The sequence below is a fragment of the Hevea brasiliensis genome, chromosome 4 (genome assembly GCF_030052815.1).
Source record: "Hevea brasiliensis isolate MT/VB/25A 57/8 chromosome 4, ASM3005281v1, whole genome shotgun sequence".
Classification (NCBI taxonomy): domain Eukaryota; kingdom Viridiplantae; phylum Streptophyta; class Magnoliopsida; order Malpighiales; family Euphorbiaceae; genus Hevea; species Hevea brasiliensis.
The window spans coordinates 28727655-28743394 of record NC_079496.1 but is presented as its reverse complement, the minus strand read 5'-3'; the positions used below and the strand labels follow the sequence as shown (position 1 = coordinate 28743394).

General features: G+C 33.8%; 1 protein-coding gene across 2 annotated transcripts; it reads left to right on the top strand.

The window, feature by feature from the left end:
* The first annotated feature begins 336 nt into the window (after positions 1–336).
* LOC110632229 (transcription initiation factor TFIID subunit 15) lies at positions 337–15332 on the top strand. Of its 2 annotated transcripts, none has more exons than XM_021780370.2 (8): positions 337–487; positions 890–1056; positions 1176–1534; positions 1659–1853; positions 3929–4012; positions 5363–5444; positions 5526–5652; positions 14867–15332. In XM_021780370.2, the coding sequence occupies exons 2-8, from the start codon at positions 937–939 to the stop codon at positions 15097–15099; spliced, it is 1200 nt and encodes a 399-aa protein (XP_021636062.1). In that variant the 5' UTR covers positions 337–487; positions 890–936; the 3' UTR covers positions 15100–15332. The 2 variants fall into 2 exon arrangements, with proteins under 2 accessions (XP_021636062.1, XP_021636063.1); XM_021780371.2 differs by having other exon boundaries at positions 432–566.
* Positions 15333–15740: the final 408 nt, after the last annotated feature.

Below are 15740 nucleotides of genomic sequence, written 5' to 3'. Positions count from 1 at the left end.
AGATTAAATTATTTTAAATTAAGAATAGATGTTGGTATTTTAGTTGCTGACATTGCATGAGTACTTGGATGTAATTTTAGTTATATTATTTAAGATGGAAAAATTATTTTTTAGTTCTTGAGATATGTCATAATTAATATATTTATCTCTTTATTTTTAAAATTCAACGATTTCATCCTGCATTTTGAAACAGTACAATTCAAGATTCCACCTCTGTCCATATTCATCCATTCTCCTATGAATTGAGGAGGGACTTTGAATTGCACGAATTCAAAACCTGGATATGGAATTCAAAACCTGGGGATGGAATTGTTGAGTTTTAAAAATAAAGAGATAAATGTGTTAATTGAGATAATTTAGGGGTTAAAAAATAATTTTCTTATTTGAGTTGCGTTCATTGGAGCTAATGTGCAAAGGCTCCTTTATTACGTAATCAATCGTTTTTGCGCGAAGAAGCAGAGTTTGTTTCTCTGGTGGTGATTTCCAGGTACACGAAGAAACCCTACTTGAAAATAATCGATCCTGATAGTTTGTTTCTCCTTTTGATTCTATTCTTCAATCTACTGGTATTTACAATGTTTTTGCTTTCTCAATTTCTTTGTCTTTGATTTCGCATCCATCATCGTTCTTGAATACGTGACTTTCAAGGGTTTATTTGCGCTTAAATTGAATTCTTGTGGTCATTTCTGTTAAAATCTATGAAAAATTTCTTCGATTTGTTTGAAACCCAAAAATTTGAGTTCTCTCCGCCGGTCTTCTTCTTGACTCTTTTTCCCAGTTGTTGAACGAAAAAATGTCCTCTTCTTTTATAAGCTACTGTGTATTTGTTTATGTTAGTTTTGGCTATGGTTACATTCAGCTAATCAATTGTGTATTTTTTTTTTTTAAGAGCTGAGAAGCAGTTCTGTTTGTGTAATTTGATGAAATTGGAGCACAATGGCAACCTCTTCAGGAAAAGGAGCCTCTGCAAATGGGTCTGTCTATGTTTGTAATTTGCCTCAGGGGACTGATGAGAATATGTTGGCTGAATATTTTGGTACCATTGGGTTGCTAAAGGTATCCGGTCTCATCTCTTACTACTCACAATTGCTATTTGCTTTAATTTTTACTATTGCTAGCAGTTGCTTCATTGCAAGTCTGCTACTCTGTTTAATTTTGTACTCTATAATTAATAGAAAGACAAGCGAACGGGTGGACCTAAGATATGGTTTTACCGCGACAAAATAACAAATGAGCCAAAGGGGGATGCTACGGTTACATATGAGGATCCACATGCTGCTCAAGCTGCTGTTGAATGGTTCAACAACAAGGATTTTCATGGTAATATAATTGGAGTTTTTATGGCAGAGTCCAAAAGCAAAGATGACCACACATATAACTCTGGGCCTGATCCAAATGTTAGTGGTGATTTTGGTGGGTTGGAAGAAAGTGCTAGGGGTATGAATGGTGTTGGTGTTGGAAGAGGTAGAGGCATGGGTGAGGCTGCTGGGAAAGCATGGCAACAGGAGGGAGACTGGTTGTGTCCAAATACAAGGTCTGTGATGTGAAATTGGTGAGCAGCTCTTCTTGCTCTTTTGTAGCCTTGGTGTAGATTTTGTTTTTTTATTTTTACTATAGTTTTATGCATATAGATTTCTCATGCTCAACTCTTGTGGCAGTTGTTCCAATGTAAATTTTGCATTCCGAGGTGTGTGCAACCGATGTGGAAGTGCTCGACCTTCTGGTGCCTCTGGTGGGAGCTCGGGAGCTGGTGGACGTGGGAGGGGTCGTAGTGCCCATAACTCTGGGGCCCACAGTAGGTCTGCCACTGGTTCTACAGGTCTTTTTGGTCCTAATGACTGGCCTTGTCCAATGTGAGACCTTCCACTCATGGTTTTCATATTCTGTTTTGATTTCTTGTACTTTTAGTGAATAATTGATTTGATTCAATATTTAATTGCTTAAGTGATCTGCCTATGCTATTCTCTTCACATTCAGATTTGTTGATCAATTTATCATTTTCATTTTGTCATTATAGGGTGACAGTTAATGAGTTGTGTGAATGTATTTCATATTTTATTTGATTGACATTAACCAACTAAAGGTGAGATTGAGAGGCTTAATGGAGAGGTGAGACGCTTAATGAGTCTCAGTGGAGAGGGTTAAGTTCTTGTAATGAAATTTAGTTTGAGATGGGTCAGTGTTGAGTAAACGTTGATGGATGTGCATATTGGCTAGAGAGAGGCATTTTTCTTCTTAAAAATTCCTTTATAAATAAATAAAGTCATTACAAGGCATTAAGGGTTTGGCACCCAATTACAAAGAAATAAAAAGTGATTTACAATAAGGTATCCATAAAATCTGCAATAGATTAAAAAAAAAAAAGGTTGAAAAGGTTTACCACAATACTAAACCCTTAAGTCCTAATTCACAAATCTATATGAACAGAGTGGAGGTCCTCTGCCTGAAAATCCTATTTGTTTCATTCAAGCCAGCCAAAAAATGACAGGAGCCATTAACTCTCACAATGAATTTTTACTCATCTTTTGAACCCATGGTCTCTCCTATGCAGCCAAAACAACTCTCGTGCATGCAAAAATGAGTTTATTGTCTTTGTTTAAATTAATGACAAGCTCCATCTGCTGTATTTGATCATCAACAATAGATCTTGTTTTTCACCTTCCAAAAAATTCTCACTCATCTTTTGGACACATGATCTCTCCTCCACTGCAGACAAAACTACTTTCACGCCTGCATAAACCAGTCTTGTCTCCTTTGTTCAAATTAATGCCAATCTCCTCTTGCTGTATTTAATCATCAACAATAGGTCTTTTGTTTCACCTTCCAACAAAAAAGATGAAACAATTTGCTGTTATCTGATTTTGGAGAAAAGAAACTTGTGAAAAAAACCAAGCCGATCCCTTGATTTTGTTCCCCCCCGCACCCCACCGCGCCCCCCCCCCCCCCCCCAAAAAAAAAAAAAAAAAAAGTTTAAATTTCTGTCACATTTCTGACAAGTTGGGAATATGATTCTGGACATGATAAAATAGGAGAAAACAGAACAATGCTGTCTGAATGTAATTGAAAAATCCTAACAGAAAACCATATCTGCCTTTGAATAATATATTTTGGATGGCAATTGATGACTAGAGAGAAAAAGAGTTTTTAAATCTTGTCCAATCATTCTAAAATCAGAAATTTGGAGAGAGCTATGTTTATATCTGAAATAAATCTGATAAAATACTATTGAATGGAATTAAGGAGGCATTTGTCCAATGACATGCTTAAGAAACTGAAACTTTGAGGAGGGTATCAGGTTATGATTGTTTTGCTGTCAGATTGTGATAAAATGTGTCAAACATTTGAATATGGGAAGTTCTAAGGGGAATCTCATGGGGAAATCCTTTGAGATTCTGATAAGCAATGGCTCTTTAGTGAGGTTCTAGGGAACCTCTGATGACATTCTGTTGGACAGGTAGGATTGCTGGCTTGAAAGAAACTTGATAAGGGGGTTTTTTTTGTGTGTCATGCTTGATTTATGGAAGTTCATTTGAATGTAGCTCCAACTGCAGCTGCGGTTGTCATATCTAAAAAATATGAATTGAACTTGGAATGAGAGTGTAGGCTGATATTACTGGTTTGTATATATATAAATGGATGCTATTATGATGTAATAAATTTTTAATAAATTATTACAAATAACTAATAATTTTGCATGCTAATTTACGTATATGTAGTACCATTATTTCTACTCTAAGCTTGAATCCGATTCTTGGGTGTCCTTTGGGCATATTTTTTGATGTTTAGCAAACTATGTTGTTCTTATCTGAATAGTTGGCTAATAACTTGTAATTTATATTGCTAGCCAACTCTTTTGAGTTGCATGATACAAAGTGTAATTTCTTATTCTCATTATTGTTTTTTTCACATTTCCCCCCTCTCACTTCAGGTGTGGAAATATCAACTGGGCAAAACGTTCAAAGTGCAATATTTGCAACACCAATAAACCTGGTCAAAGTGAGGGCGGTGTTAGGTATACGTGATTATTGCTTAAGTTTGTTTTAGTTCTACTTAGTCTGATGGTCTTAAGAGTTAAGACTCTAGGATGTTTCTTTGTTGCTCTAGCATTTGGTTAAGTGCTTATTGGATTCCATCTAATTAATACTTTGTCATCTCTAGAAAGCATGCACCATGTTATATTCTTATATGCACTTGGTCAATCCATCTGTGAACAATTCAAAAAGCTAAGGGCTCAAGGCTGATAGTTAGTGTACGCCAACCGTGATTGGAAATTCTAAATCCTCCCCTATCCTATCTTCACTAGTTGGGTATGGGTGCTTGTTTTTCTTCTCATTCCCATTTTGTTTTAAGGAGTTTCTAAGGTGCAGGTTTTTCATAAGTTGATGGGAACTGAAATAACAAGCTTCTTTTAAGCCTTTTGCTTCTTGTTGTTTGCAAGGGGAACATACTAGATGAAATATTGGATACACTGAAATTTTATATAACATTTCAAGATATGATCACAGTAAGAACAAATTAATCTTATGTCCTATCATGCTTATTGAATATCACAAACATATTTAAAAGTTAATGTAAATATTTTGAATTTATGATAAACTGGTCTCTTCCATTGACAAAAGAGCACAATTGGTTTTCAAGAAATTTCTGCATTGCATATATGGATTAATTACAAAAAAATCCCCTAAGGTCTATCATGGTATTCACTTTGGTCCTCGTTGTTTCAAAATTATCAATTTTTATCCTTGTGGTTTGTTTATCTTTGATTATGAAATTATGAACATTTCATTACGGTTTAGTCTCTGATTTATTTATTTATTTATTTATTATTTTTTAAATTAGACACTTTAATTCCTAAAATTTAAAAATTTAACTGCTCTTTAGTCTTTGACTAACTAGTTTGGGATTAAGAGTTAGTTTTTGTTGCACTTTAGTCCCTGATTTGTTATATTATAAAATCTTTCATCTCCAAAATTTTGTACTTCTTATTGATGGTAGTATAGGGACTAAAATTGCAAATATTCAAACAGTATGGACCCAAGTGTATTTTATGATAAACGTTAGTTTTTTGTTCTTTTAAACCCAACATTTTTTAATTAAATTGATATGGTGTACTGTCACATTTCCATTTATAGGATGGCAGCATATTGCATACTTATTCCTATGTGCATATCACAGCCAGCTATTTTTTTGGTCAAAAAGAAAATCAGATTAAATTTTCTTAAATCTCCTATTTAGTTTACTGTATTTATATGAAGGCTACTAAGCTGTCACTTCAGTTCCTTCCAACTCCTCCCTCCCTCCTTGGCAATTTTACAGTTTTCTAGAAATATCTGCTTATATTTGTTTATCTCCCATTACACAGAGGAGGGCGAGGTGGTGGTTACAAAGAACTTGATGAAGAAGAAATAGAGGAAACTAGGCGACGGCGGAAGGAAGTGGAAGAAGTAAGATCTACTTTCACTATCATGGTTGTGTGGTATTACTTTACACATTCTGGTTTTACAGTTTTTACAATCCACTATCAGGATGATGGTGAGTTATATGATGAGTTTGGCAATCTGAAGAAAAAGTTTCGTGCCAAAACCCAACAAGCTGAATCTGGAAGGTTACCTCCGGGTGCTGGGCGTGCAGGATGGGAGGTTGAGGAACTAGGTGTGTGAGCATTGCTTTCCTTGGGATTCTTTTTTTTTGGTACTTTCAACATTTAAGCATCTCATTGATTTGCAATTTGGCATTTAAAATCTTTAAAAATTTTATTTAACAAAATCTGAACCAGATGAATTATATGAAAACATTTGCATGAGAAATTTGGAAGTCAGAACAGAAAAGCTAAAAAAATGATGGTAGATAGCTGAACACTGGTTTTTGTAAGGCAAATCTATTAGAAAAGGCACCTTGTTTGATATTTTTAGCAGTTTTGTGAATAATAGCAACAGGTGTCTTGTGTATGTGCTCATTTGAACATGTTATAGTATTTTGGTTTGTAAGAGTATTAATAAATGCAATTAAAGATTAAAATCGACAATGGTATTTTTTGAAAGCGAATCAACATATGGCATCTAGTAATGGTACAAGATATTATTTGAGCAGTTATAGCACTTTTTGGTGAAGAACCATTAAAGAGAACGAGTATTTGAAGAAGTGGGAGTCCAAGATAAAATTCTTTTATTGTATATGAAACACATGCCAATGAGCCCTTCCCCTTTTCTACCTTGACCAAATAAGAAGGGGGCTTTGGGTTAGGAAAGATGCTTGTTGACAAATATAATAGTCAAATTAGTGAAAATACAAAAAAGTACCATGTGCTGTGAGTTTATGCTTTTAGACCTTAGATCTTGTGTTTGTGTGTGTTTTATAGGTCTCTTTCTTTCTTCTTATTTATTTATTATTTATTTTTTACACTTGTGTCATTAGCACCTAGGTGCCAAACTGATTAACACTGTTAGTTCGGGATAAGATAACAATGTGATAATGTGGCATAGCTTGTTATAAAAGAATGACTTTTGGGTCTCTCTTTTATAGTTAAGGTCTCTCTCTCTCTCTCTCTCTCTCTCTCTCTCTCATCTGTGACATTTTGGTATCATTTGAATTGTACCATTAGCAATTACATATCAAATCGACTAACACTGACACAATTGATTCAAGATCATGTGTTCCTGATTTGGTCAAATTGCAAATAAAACTTATTTTTCTGGCTATGTGAAATCCAACCAAGTATTATGAAAGCCAATTTGAATTTAAAATTAATTTCATAATTAATGTAAAAATCTTATTGAAGCATAATAGGACTCACTTTAAATAAAAAATTAATTTCATAATTATGGTCAAAATAAATATCTTTTGAAATTCATAGTTGGAAGTCGCTAAATTGTTAGTTAATTTGTTAGTTTTGCACTAAATTGTTAGTGGTACAACTGAATTCACATGGTACCATGGTGTTAGAAGCAAGCAATAGGATCTAAAATGTAAAAGCTTCAAGTCATAAAAAACTCAACTCAAATCAACTAAGCCTTTATCCTAAAATTTGGGGTCGGCTATATGGATTCGCTTTCTCTACTCTTAACGATTTTGGGTTAAATCCTCAGAAATGTGTAATGCTTCTAGGTCATGTTGTACTACTCTCCTCCAAGTCAATTTAGGTCTACCCCTTTTTTTTTCTTTCTATCCTCTAACCTAATGTGCTCTATTTGTCTAATTGGAGCCTCCGTATGTCTACGCTTCACATGACCAAACCACCTCAATCTCCCTTCTCTCAACTTATCCTCAATTGGCACCACGCCTACCTTTTCTCTAATACTCTAATTACGGACTTTATCTAGTCTAGTATGGCCACTCATCCACCTTAACATTCTCATCTCTGTAACTCTTATATTAGACGCATACGACTCTTTCGGTGTTCAACACTTACTACCATATAACATAGGCAGTCGTACGGTTGTATGGTAAAATTTTTCTTTCAACTTATTGGGAATCTTGCGATCACATAAAACTCTCGTGGCACGTCTCCACTTCAACCGTCCGGCTTTAATTCTATGACTAACATTCTCCTCACATCCCCCATCTACTTGAAGGACTGAGCTGAGATATTTAAAGTGATTACTTTGGGACAGTACCACTCCATCCAAACTAACTCCTTCCCTATTACCAGTTTGGCCTTCACTGAACTTGCAATGCATGTATTTTGTCTTCGTTCTGCTTAACTTAAAACCCTTTGACTCAAGAGTACTTCTCCAAAGCTCTAGCTTTCTATTGACTCCTTCTTGCGTCTCATCTATCAGAACAATATCATCCACAAACATCATGCACCAAGGAATATTCTCTTGTATGTGTTTCGTCAATTCATCTAAAACTAATGTAAATAGGTAAGGGTTTATAGTTGATCCTTGGTGTAATCCAATTAAGATCGGAAAATCTCTTGTATCCTCTCCCATTGTGCGCACAATAGTAGTTGCTACTTCATACATATCTTTCAACACTTGTATGTACCTAATAGATATCCTCTTTTGTTCTAATACACTCCATAAGACATCTCTTGGAATACTATCATAAGCCTTCTCTAAATCAATAAAAATCATGTACAGATCTTTCTTCACATCTCTATATTTCTCCATCAAGGTTTTAATGAGAAAGATCACTTCCATAGTTGAACGACCAGGCATGAAGCCAAATTGATTGAGAGAGATAGAAGTATCATGACGTAGTCGATGCTCCACAACTCTCCCCTATAACTTCATAGTATGGCTCATGAGTTTAATTTTCCTATAGTTTGAGCAACTCTGTATGCCTCCCGTATTTTTAAAAATGGGTACTAAAATACTCTTCCTCCATTTATTAGACATTTTCTTTGAGTTCAGAATCTTATTAAATAATTTAATTAACCATGCAACTCCCATATCTCCCAAACACTTCCACACTTCAATTGGTATTCTATCGGGTCCACAGGCTTTACCCACTTTCATTCTCTTAAGTGCTTCCTTTATTTCTAAAGATTTAATCCTTCTAGTATAATTCACATTCTTTTCTATTGTTCTATAGTCTATATTCATGCTATTACCATATTGACTATTATTAAAGAGATCATTAAAATAATTTCATCATCTGTCTTTAATGTCCTCATCTTTCACTAACACTTTTTCCTTCTTTATCCTTAATGCACCTAACCTGATTGAGATCTTGACATTTCCTTTCTCTCCTCCTTGCTAATCTATAAATATCTTTCTCTCATTCTTTAGTTTTAAGTTTCTCATATAACTTTTTAAAGGTCTGTGCCCTTGCTTGACTAATGACCTGTTTTGCCTCTTTCTTTGCTATCTTGTACTGTTCATATGCCTCATTATTATCACATTTAGGTAATTTCTTATACTATTCTCTTTTTCTCTTCACTGCCTTTTGTACTTCCTCATTCCACCACCATCTCTCTTTTGAGGGTGATCCATGTCCTTTAGACTCTCAAAGTACTTTTCTAGTTACTTCTCTAATCTTTGATGCTATCTGTATTCACATATCATTGGCCTCCATATCCAGCTTTCATGCTTCGGACTTAAGAAGCTCATTTTTGAACTTCACTTGCTTTACTCCTTTGAACTCCCACCATTTTGTTCAAACTACACTATTTCTTCTGACCTTACTTGAATTGTTCCTAAACTTGACATCCAAGACCATTAACCGATGTTGACTTGTTAAAGCCTCTCCTGGAATGACCTTACAATTCTTGCATAGAGCTCTATTTGTCTTCCTAGTTAAGAGGAAGTCGATTTGGCTTTTATGTTGCCCATTTTTGAATGTCACTAAATGTGACTCTTTTTTTATAAAGTAGGTATTTGCTAGTATTAGGTCGTATGCCATACTGTAGAAAGAGATGATTCTCATTGATTTCAATTAATCTGTACATGGGTATATATATACAATTGATTCCTATAATTGTATTCTACTAATTAGGAAGAAATCCTAAATAGGAATACAGAATACAGAATATACAGAGAAATAATATAGTGATTGACTTTCCATAACATAGTGATTGACTTTCCATAACACTCCCCCCTCAAGTTGGAGCATAGATGTTAATCATGCCCAACTTGTTACAAATGTAGTCAATCCTAGCTCCATTCAGAGCTTTTGTGAAAATATCTCCTAACTGCTCTCCAGTTTTGATGTGTCATGTTGAGATAATATGTTGTTGAATCTTTTCACGAATAAAGTAACAATCAATCTCAATATGTTTGGTCCGCTCATGAAACACCGAATTAGAAGCAATATGAAGAGCAGGTTGATTATCACACCACAATTTCGCAGGCAGGGAGGTCTTAAAACATGTCTCATCTAGTAATTGAAGTATCCACATTACCTCACATACTGATTGTGCCATGGCTCTGTATTCGGATTCAGCACTAGATCGAGAAACTACACTCTGCTTCTTGCTTCTCCAAGACAGCAAATTTCCTCCAATAAAAACGCAATATCCATTAGTTGACCTCCTGTCAACCTTAGATCCAGCCCAGTCGGCATCTGAAAAACATTCAACATTCAAATGCCCATGATTACCATATAGCAAACCTCTTCCTGGAGCGCCCTTCAGATAACACAAGATTTGTTCTAAGGCTTCCCAATGAGCAACAGTTGGGGAAGACATAAACTGACTTACCACACTAACGGCATAAGCAATGCCAGGACGAGTGACTGTAAGGTAGTTCAATTTTCCTACTAATCTCCTGTATCTCTCTGGATCTTCAAACAACTCACTATCCCCTGTTAACAATTGTAAAGTTGGAGTCATTGGTGCGCTACAAGGCTTAGCATCTAATTTTCCTGTCTCTGTCAATAGATCGATGACATATTTTCTTTGAGACAAGAAAATACCCTTCTTACTTCTCATAACTTCGATACCCAAGAAATACTTTAACAATCCCAAGTCTTTGGTCTAAAATTATTTTGGAGGAAGGTTTTAAGAGATGAAATACCTGGCGAGTCACTCCCAGTGATGACAATGTCATCCACATAGACTACCAAGAGAATTAGACCAGCCTCAGATTGCCTATAAAATACTGAGTGATCACACTTACTCTTTTGCATACCAAATTCCTGTACTGCTTCACTGAATCTCCCAAACTATGTCCTAGGACTTTGTTTCAAGCCATAAAGAGACTTCCAAAGCCTACAAACTTTATCCAACTCCCCCTGAGCAACAAACCCAAGTGGTTGCTCCATATACACCTCCTCGTGAAGATCACCATGAAGGAAAGCATTCTTGATATCCAATTGATGCAAGGGCCAATCATATGTAGCTGCTAAAGAGATAAACAAGCGAATAGAAGTAAGTTTAGCTACAGGAGAAAAAGCATCAGAAAAAGTTTAGCTACATACCAAAATCCAGGATGCTTTTTCCCTCCTCATTCCGACTGCCAAAATCAAAACCTCCATGAATATTCTCATAATTTTGCCTATCACTTCTTACATGTCCATTCAAATCTCTACCAATGAAAACATTCTCTTCATTCGGTATGCTTGCATTAAATCATTCATATCTTCCCAAAATCTTTGTTTACTCTCACTATCTAATCCTATTTGTGGGGTATAAGTACTAACTACATTTATTTTTTCTTCTTCTAGTACTAGCTTTACTAGTATAATTCTATCTCCTACTCTTTTCACAGCTATTATAGTGTCTTTCAATATGCTGTCTATGATATGCCCACTCTGTTCTTGTTTCTCTCCTTTCCGGTAAACCACAATTTGTACCCTGAATTACCCACGTTCTTGATTTTCTCTCCTATCCATTTAGTCTTCTGTATGCCACATCATCTTAAATTAATGGTGGGGGATGGCAGTGTAAATGAGTTAAATTGCTTGGACTTGGCTCACAAAATATTTGAATTTGACTTGGTTTTGATTGATTTCAGCTTAAGTGTGAATAGTGAGTTGAGTTGAATTGACAATTGAGTATTAAAATATATGTAATTGTTTGGCTCAACTCAATTCACTTGTGAGTCTAATCAAGTAGTTAGATTTTTTATATAATTTTAAATACATTTTATATTATATAAATGTTAAAATAATAATTTATGAGGTTGAGCTCGCGCTCATTCAGGTTTTCAAGCTTTAATTCAATACTAGTAAACAAATTTACCTAAATTTTTAATAGTAATTAAGTTGATCTCGAGATCAAATATTGCAAAAATTACATTAAATTGAGTTCAAGCATGAAAAATAGGTCTCAATTGAGCTTGAGTCGAGAGTCGAGTTTCAAGTTTTTTAATCAATACAAGTTCAAGCAGTTTACTTCATTAACTTGACCTGACTACACCCCAAATTAACAGTAATAGTTGGCTTAGCGTTTAAGTGCTACATACATTTCAGGGGGTATAAAGTGTCAAAAAAACTGTAGGACCTAAAATGTAAGAAAGTCAAAACCATATGGTACATTTTTTTATTTTTCCCTTAAATTTAGTACATATGAATAACACTTGTTTTGGGAATAAGGCTTAGTTGATTTGAGTAGGCTAAAACAAGAGCTCAACAAAAATCAGGCTAAAGATTTTAGAAATTTAAAATTATGCTCCAAATTTTTTATAGAGTTTGTTTGGAATGTTATTGAGTACTTTATAGTATGTAATTTGAATTTGTTGTGTGTATATTTATCTAAGTAAACTAGCTGTTCAATATTTCACAGCTTTGAATTTCGAAGATTTTCATAATTGTGTAGCTTTGCAAAAATGGGCTGCCTTGTCTTGTGTTTACCTTGTAAATTTTCAGGAGTCCATAACCTCATAGTACTGATGTTACTTTTGGGAGTCTTTCTTAAAAGTTTAGGGCTTACTTGGGAATATAGTGATTTACTTGCGTTATGAAACAAGGATAAAAAAGCAATTGTGTCCTAAAATTTGGAAGACAGGAATTTTGTTTGGGTAGCACAAAATATGATGATGTGGTAAATGGCCAAGGGCCGGTTCCGACAGTTCCTTGGCCCTTGGCCCTTGGGCGCTTGAATCGGTTTAGCTGGTTTAAATTGGTTCCAGGCCAATTCCAATCCGACTTAGAAGTGGTTCTGATTTCTGTTTTTACAGTTATGTTCTGGTTAAATCCTGTCCTGTTCAAGATGGTCCTGGTCTAGTTTTAGTTCCAGTTTCGATATGAATTTTGAATCCACATTTTTTTTATTGTAATTGGTGAAAATAAAATCCTTTCTTCTTATTATTAGAACTTTAAACATTAACAAAGTTAAAATTTGGTTACTAATATTGACAAATGTTGCTATTACGTATGCAAAATCAAAATCATAATTTTAACAGTAGTTGTAGGTTTTTTTTTTCTTAGTATATATTTGTAATAATATAATAATATCTAACTAATTTTACATAGAATTGTTCATATGAAAGTAAAACTTAACTAATGTATAATTTTTTTTCATGATATTTATTATTTACAAATTTATTTTTCAGTTAATATTTATTTGTAGTTATGTTTATTCATTATTTTTTATTTATTTTAGGATAAAAAATATCTTAATTATAAATTCATATATTTATTCATTATTTTTATTTATTTTAGATATTTCTATACCTTAAGCACCTGAGAGTATATTTTTGAATTCATTAAACTTTAATAAACTATAAATTTAAAATATGCTAATTGATTAAAAAATTCATAGAAATTATTGTGTGCTTTATTTGAGAATGTTTAAGAATTAAATATGTTCACAATCATCTACATAATCTAGGAAAAATGTTTAAAAAGTAAAATTTTAAAAATTTCAAATTAACCTAAAAATCTAAAATATGCTAATTAACAAGTTATTGTGCATCTGATTTGAGAATAGTCTAAGAATTAAAAATGCTAATTTTATTTACATGATCTAAGAAAAATGTTAAAAAAATGATTTTTTAAAAAATTTCAAATCGAACTTAAAAATCTAAAATATGCTAATTAACTTAAAAAATTCATAGAAATTATTGTATACTTTATTTGAGAATGGTCCAAGAATTAAAAATGCTCAAAATATCTATTTAATCTAGAAAAAAATGTTTAAAAAATAAAATTTTAAAAAATTCAAAACGGGCCGGTTTCAGTTTTGGTTCATGAAAGGGGAAGTGGAACAGGGCCTCTTAAGACCGTTTCTACTTTGGAACCATTGACCCGGTCCGATCCCTAATTTGACCTAGGCCAGTCTCGGTCCAAACCGGATCGGGCCTAGGTCTATGATTTGGTGCTATGATATTAGGATCATAGCCATATTGCTAGAGAAATGGACATTTTGTCTGTGATAAATGTTATTCACCGGCCCTTTTGTCTTATAGAAGAAGAAGAGGAGAAGAGAGATAAACATAGTTGTGTACCTGTTGTTACACTTAATTTTGTCTCTCTCTCTCTCTCTCTCTCTCTCTCTCTCTCTCTCTCTCTCTCTCTTTCCCCTTTTTTTTTGACCTTTCTTTTAAAAACCCTAACTATTTCTGCCTCCTTGTAAAATTACTTGAGTGGGGACTTAATTTGCAATCCTATTTAGGCTAGCCATCGACTTTTATTATTTTTTAATTAAAAAAAAGGCTACCAAGATAATATATGTATCATACAAGGCCTAATGGAGAAGACAATTATCAACTTTGGTACCTTTTTACAATTATAACGATTTTTTTTTTAAATCAATGAGAGTTACAAAAACTTGATGATGCGAACAGTACAGAAGAGCTGTATTATATTCCAAAGTAGCTGATGTGGCATGAACTCCAACTTTCAATGCATATGTGGCTTCCAAACCATATACGTTTTGGGGAGGATGTAGCCTAACCATATTAACTCTTCAATATCACAATATGGATTTCATAGCTCTTACTGGCATCCATTTTGGCAAACTAACAATTTTGGACAAAGGTGTAAAAGAGATATGATTGTATTTTGTGAGTAATTGCGAGATGTTCAAATTAGTCTCTAAAATTATTGTCAAGTGATAGCATTTTAAAGAAAAAAAAAAGAACATTTAAGTACGCAAAAAAGTTTCTAAATTTCACTTAAGTTGTGCTCTTAGTCTTTGTTAATGAAAATGCCAATGGAGATAATAAATTGATTTGGAAACCTACTAAATAGCTAAAATTACTTACTTTCAACCCTCCAAAGGGAGGTTTCAGACAATCTCTGAAAAAAAAAAAATAAAAAAAAATGAAAAATAAAATTTTTATGAAAAATATATATTTTTTAATTCTTCTAAATATGATCTATTCTTTGGTAAACATGTCTTTGTTTCTAGATTATTTTGACAAAAATATATTATAGAACAATATATATATTGTTTCAGTTGTATGAACACTTGAAGGGATTATTTGCTGTGATTGCCTGTTGGAATAGGCTATTTGCTATAACAGGAATGATATATTTACAGGTTCAGTTGACAGAGATGGGAGGGAGAGAAGCAGAGAGAGAGGGAGGGAGAGGGATGACAAAGAAAGCAGCAAGTACAGAGAACACAGTGGTAGGGATAGGCACAGAAGTCGAAGTAGGGAGAGGGATAGAGGAAAAGATCGAGACTGGGATTATGATTGTGATCAAGATAGAGAACATGGCCGCGACAGGGACCGAGACCGTGAAAGGAACAGGGACAGGTATCGTCATTGAGGATAGTTGCAAGGGTTCTGGGCTTTTGTTTGGAGTTGTTCTGCATATTGAACTTTTTTTGTTTTTGGTGGGAAGGATGCTACTTGATTTTAAACTGTTGGCGTAGCTGTCATTTTTGTGTAGTCTAAGATCCAAACATTTGCACGGCAGTGCAACTTCAATGAGTTATTTCTTGATCATTTAGGACTCGGCAATGGATTATTAAGGCAGTGTTAATTGACCATTTTGAATTATCTTGTGTTAACTTTGGGACGTGTTCGCAGAAATTTGTTCACCTAATGGCTTTGAATGGACGGCCCTATACTCTCCAAGCTTTTAAGAACTTAGCAACGTCACAATCTTTACCTTGCTTTTGCCTTGTGTTTGGATGGGAGATTTTGAAATATGAGATTGAATTTGATAAAATTATGTTTTATTCAATTGATTAAAGTCATGAAGATATATTTGCTTTATAAATGTGGAGAGCGTGTTGTTTTAATGTGAATTTGAAATAATTTATAAAATAATGTTATTTTAAATCCACTCTAAAAAATTCTTAACAAGTATAATAGTGTTATTTAAAATCTATAATGTACTAATAATTTATATTAAAATTAAATTTAAATCTCCTTGATTCACATGTTGGTATCCAAACATGTATT

Bases quoted from the DNA above. Each gene is read 5' to 3' on its own strand.
- LOC110632229 (XM_021780370.2), top strand. From the start codon at position 937: ATGGCAACCTCTTCAGGAAAAGGAGCCTCTGCAAATGGGTCTGTCTAT. The intron at 1,535-1,658 runs GTCTGTGATGTG...CTCTTGTGGCAG, and splicing joins TGGTTGTGTCCAAATACAAG to TTGTTCCAATGTAAATTTTG. The intron at 4,013-5,362 runs GTATACGTGATT...CCCATTACACAG, and splicing joins CAAAGTGAGGGCGGTGTTAG to AGGAGGGCGAGGTGGTGGTT.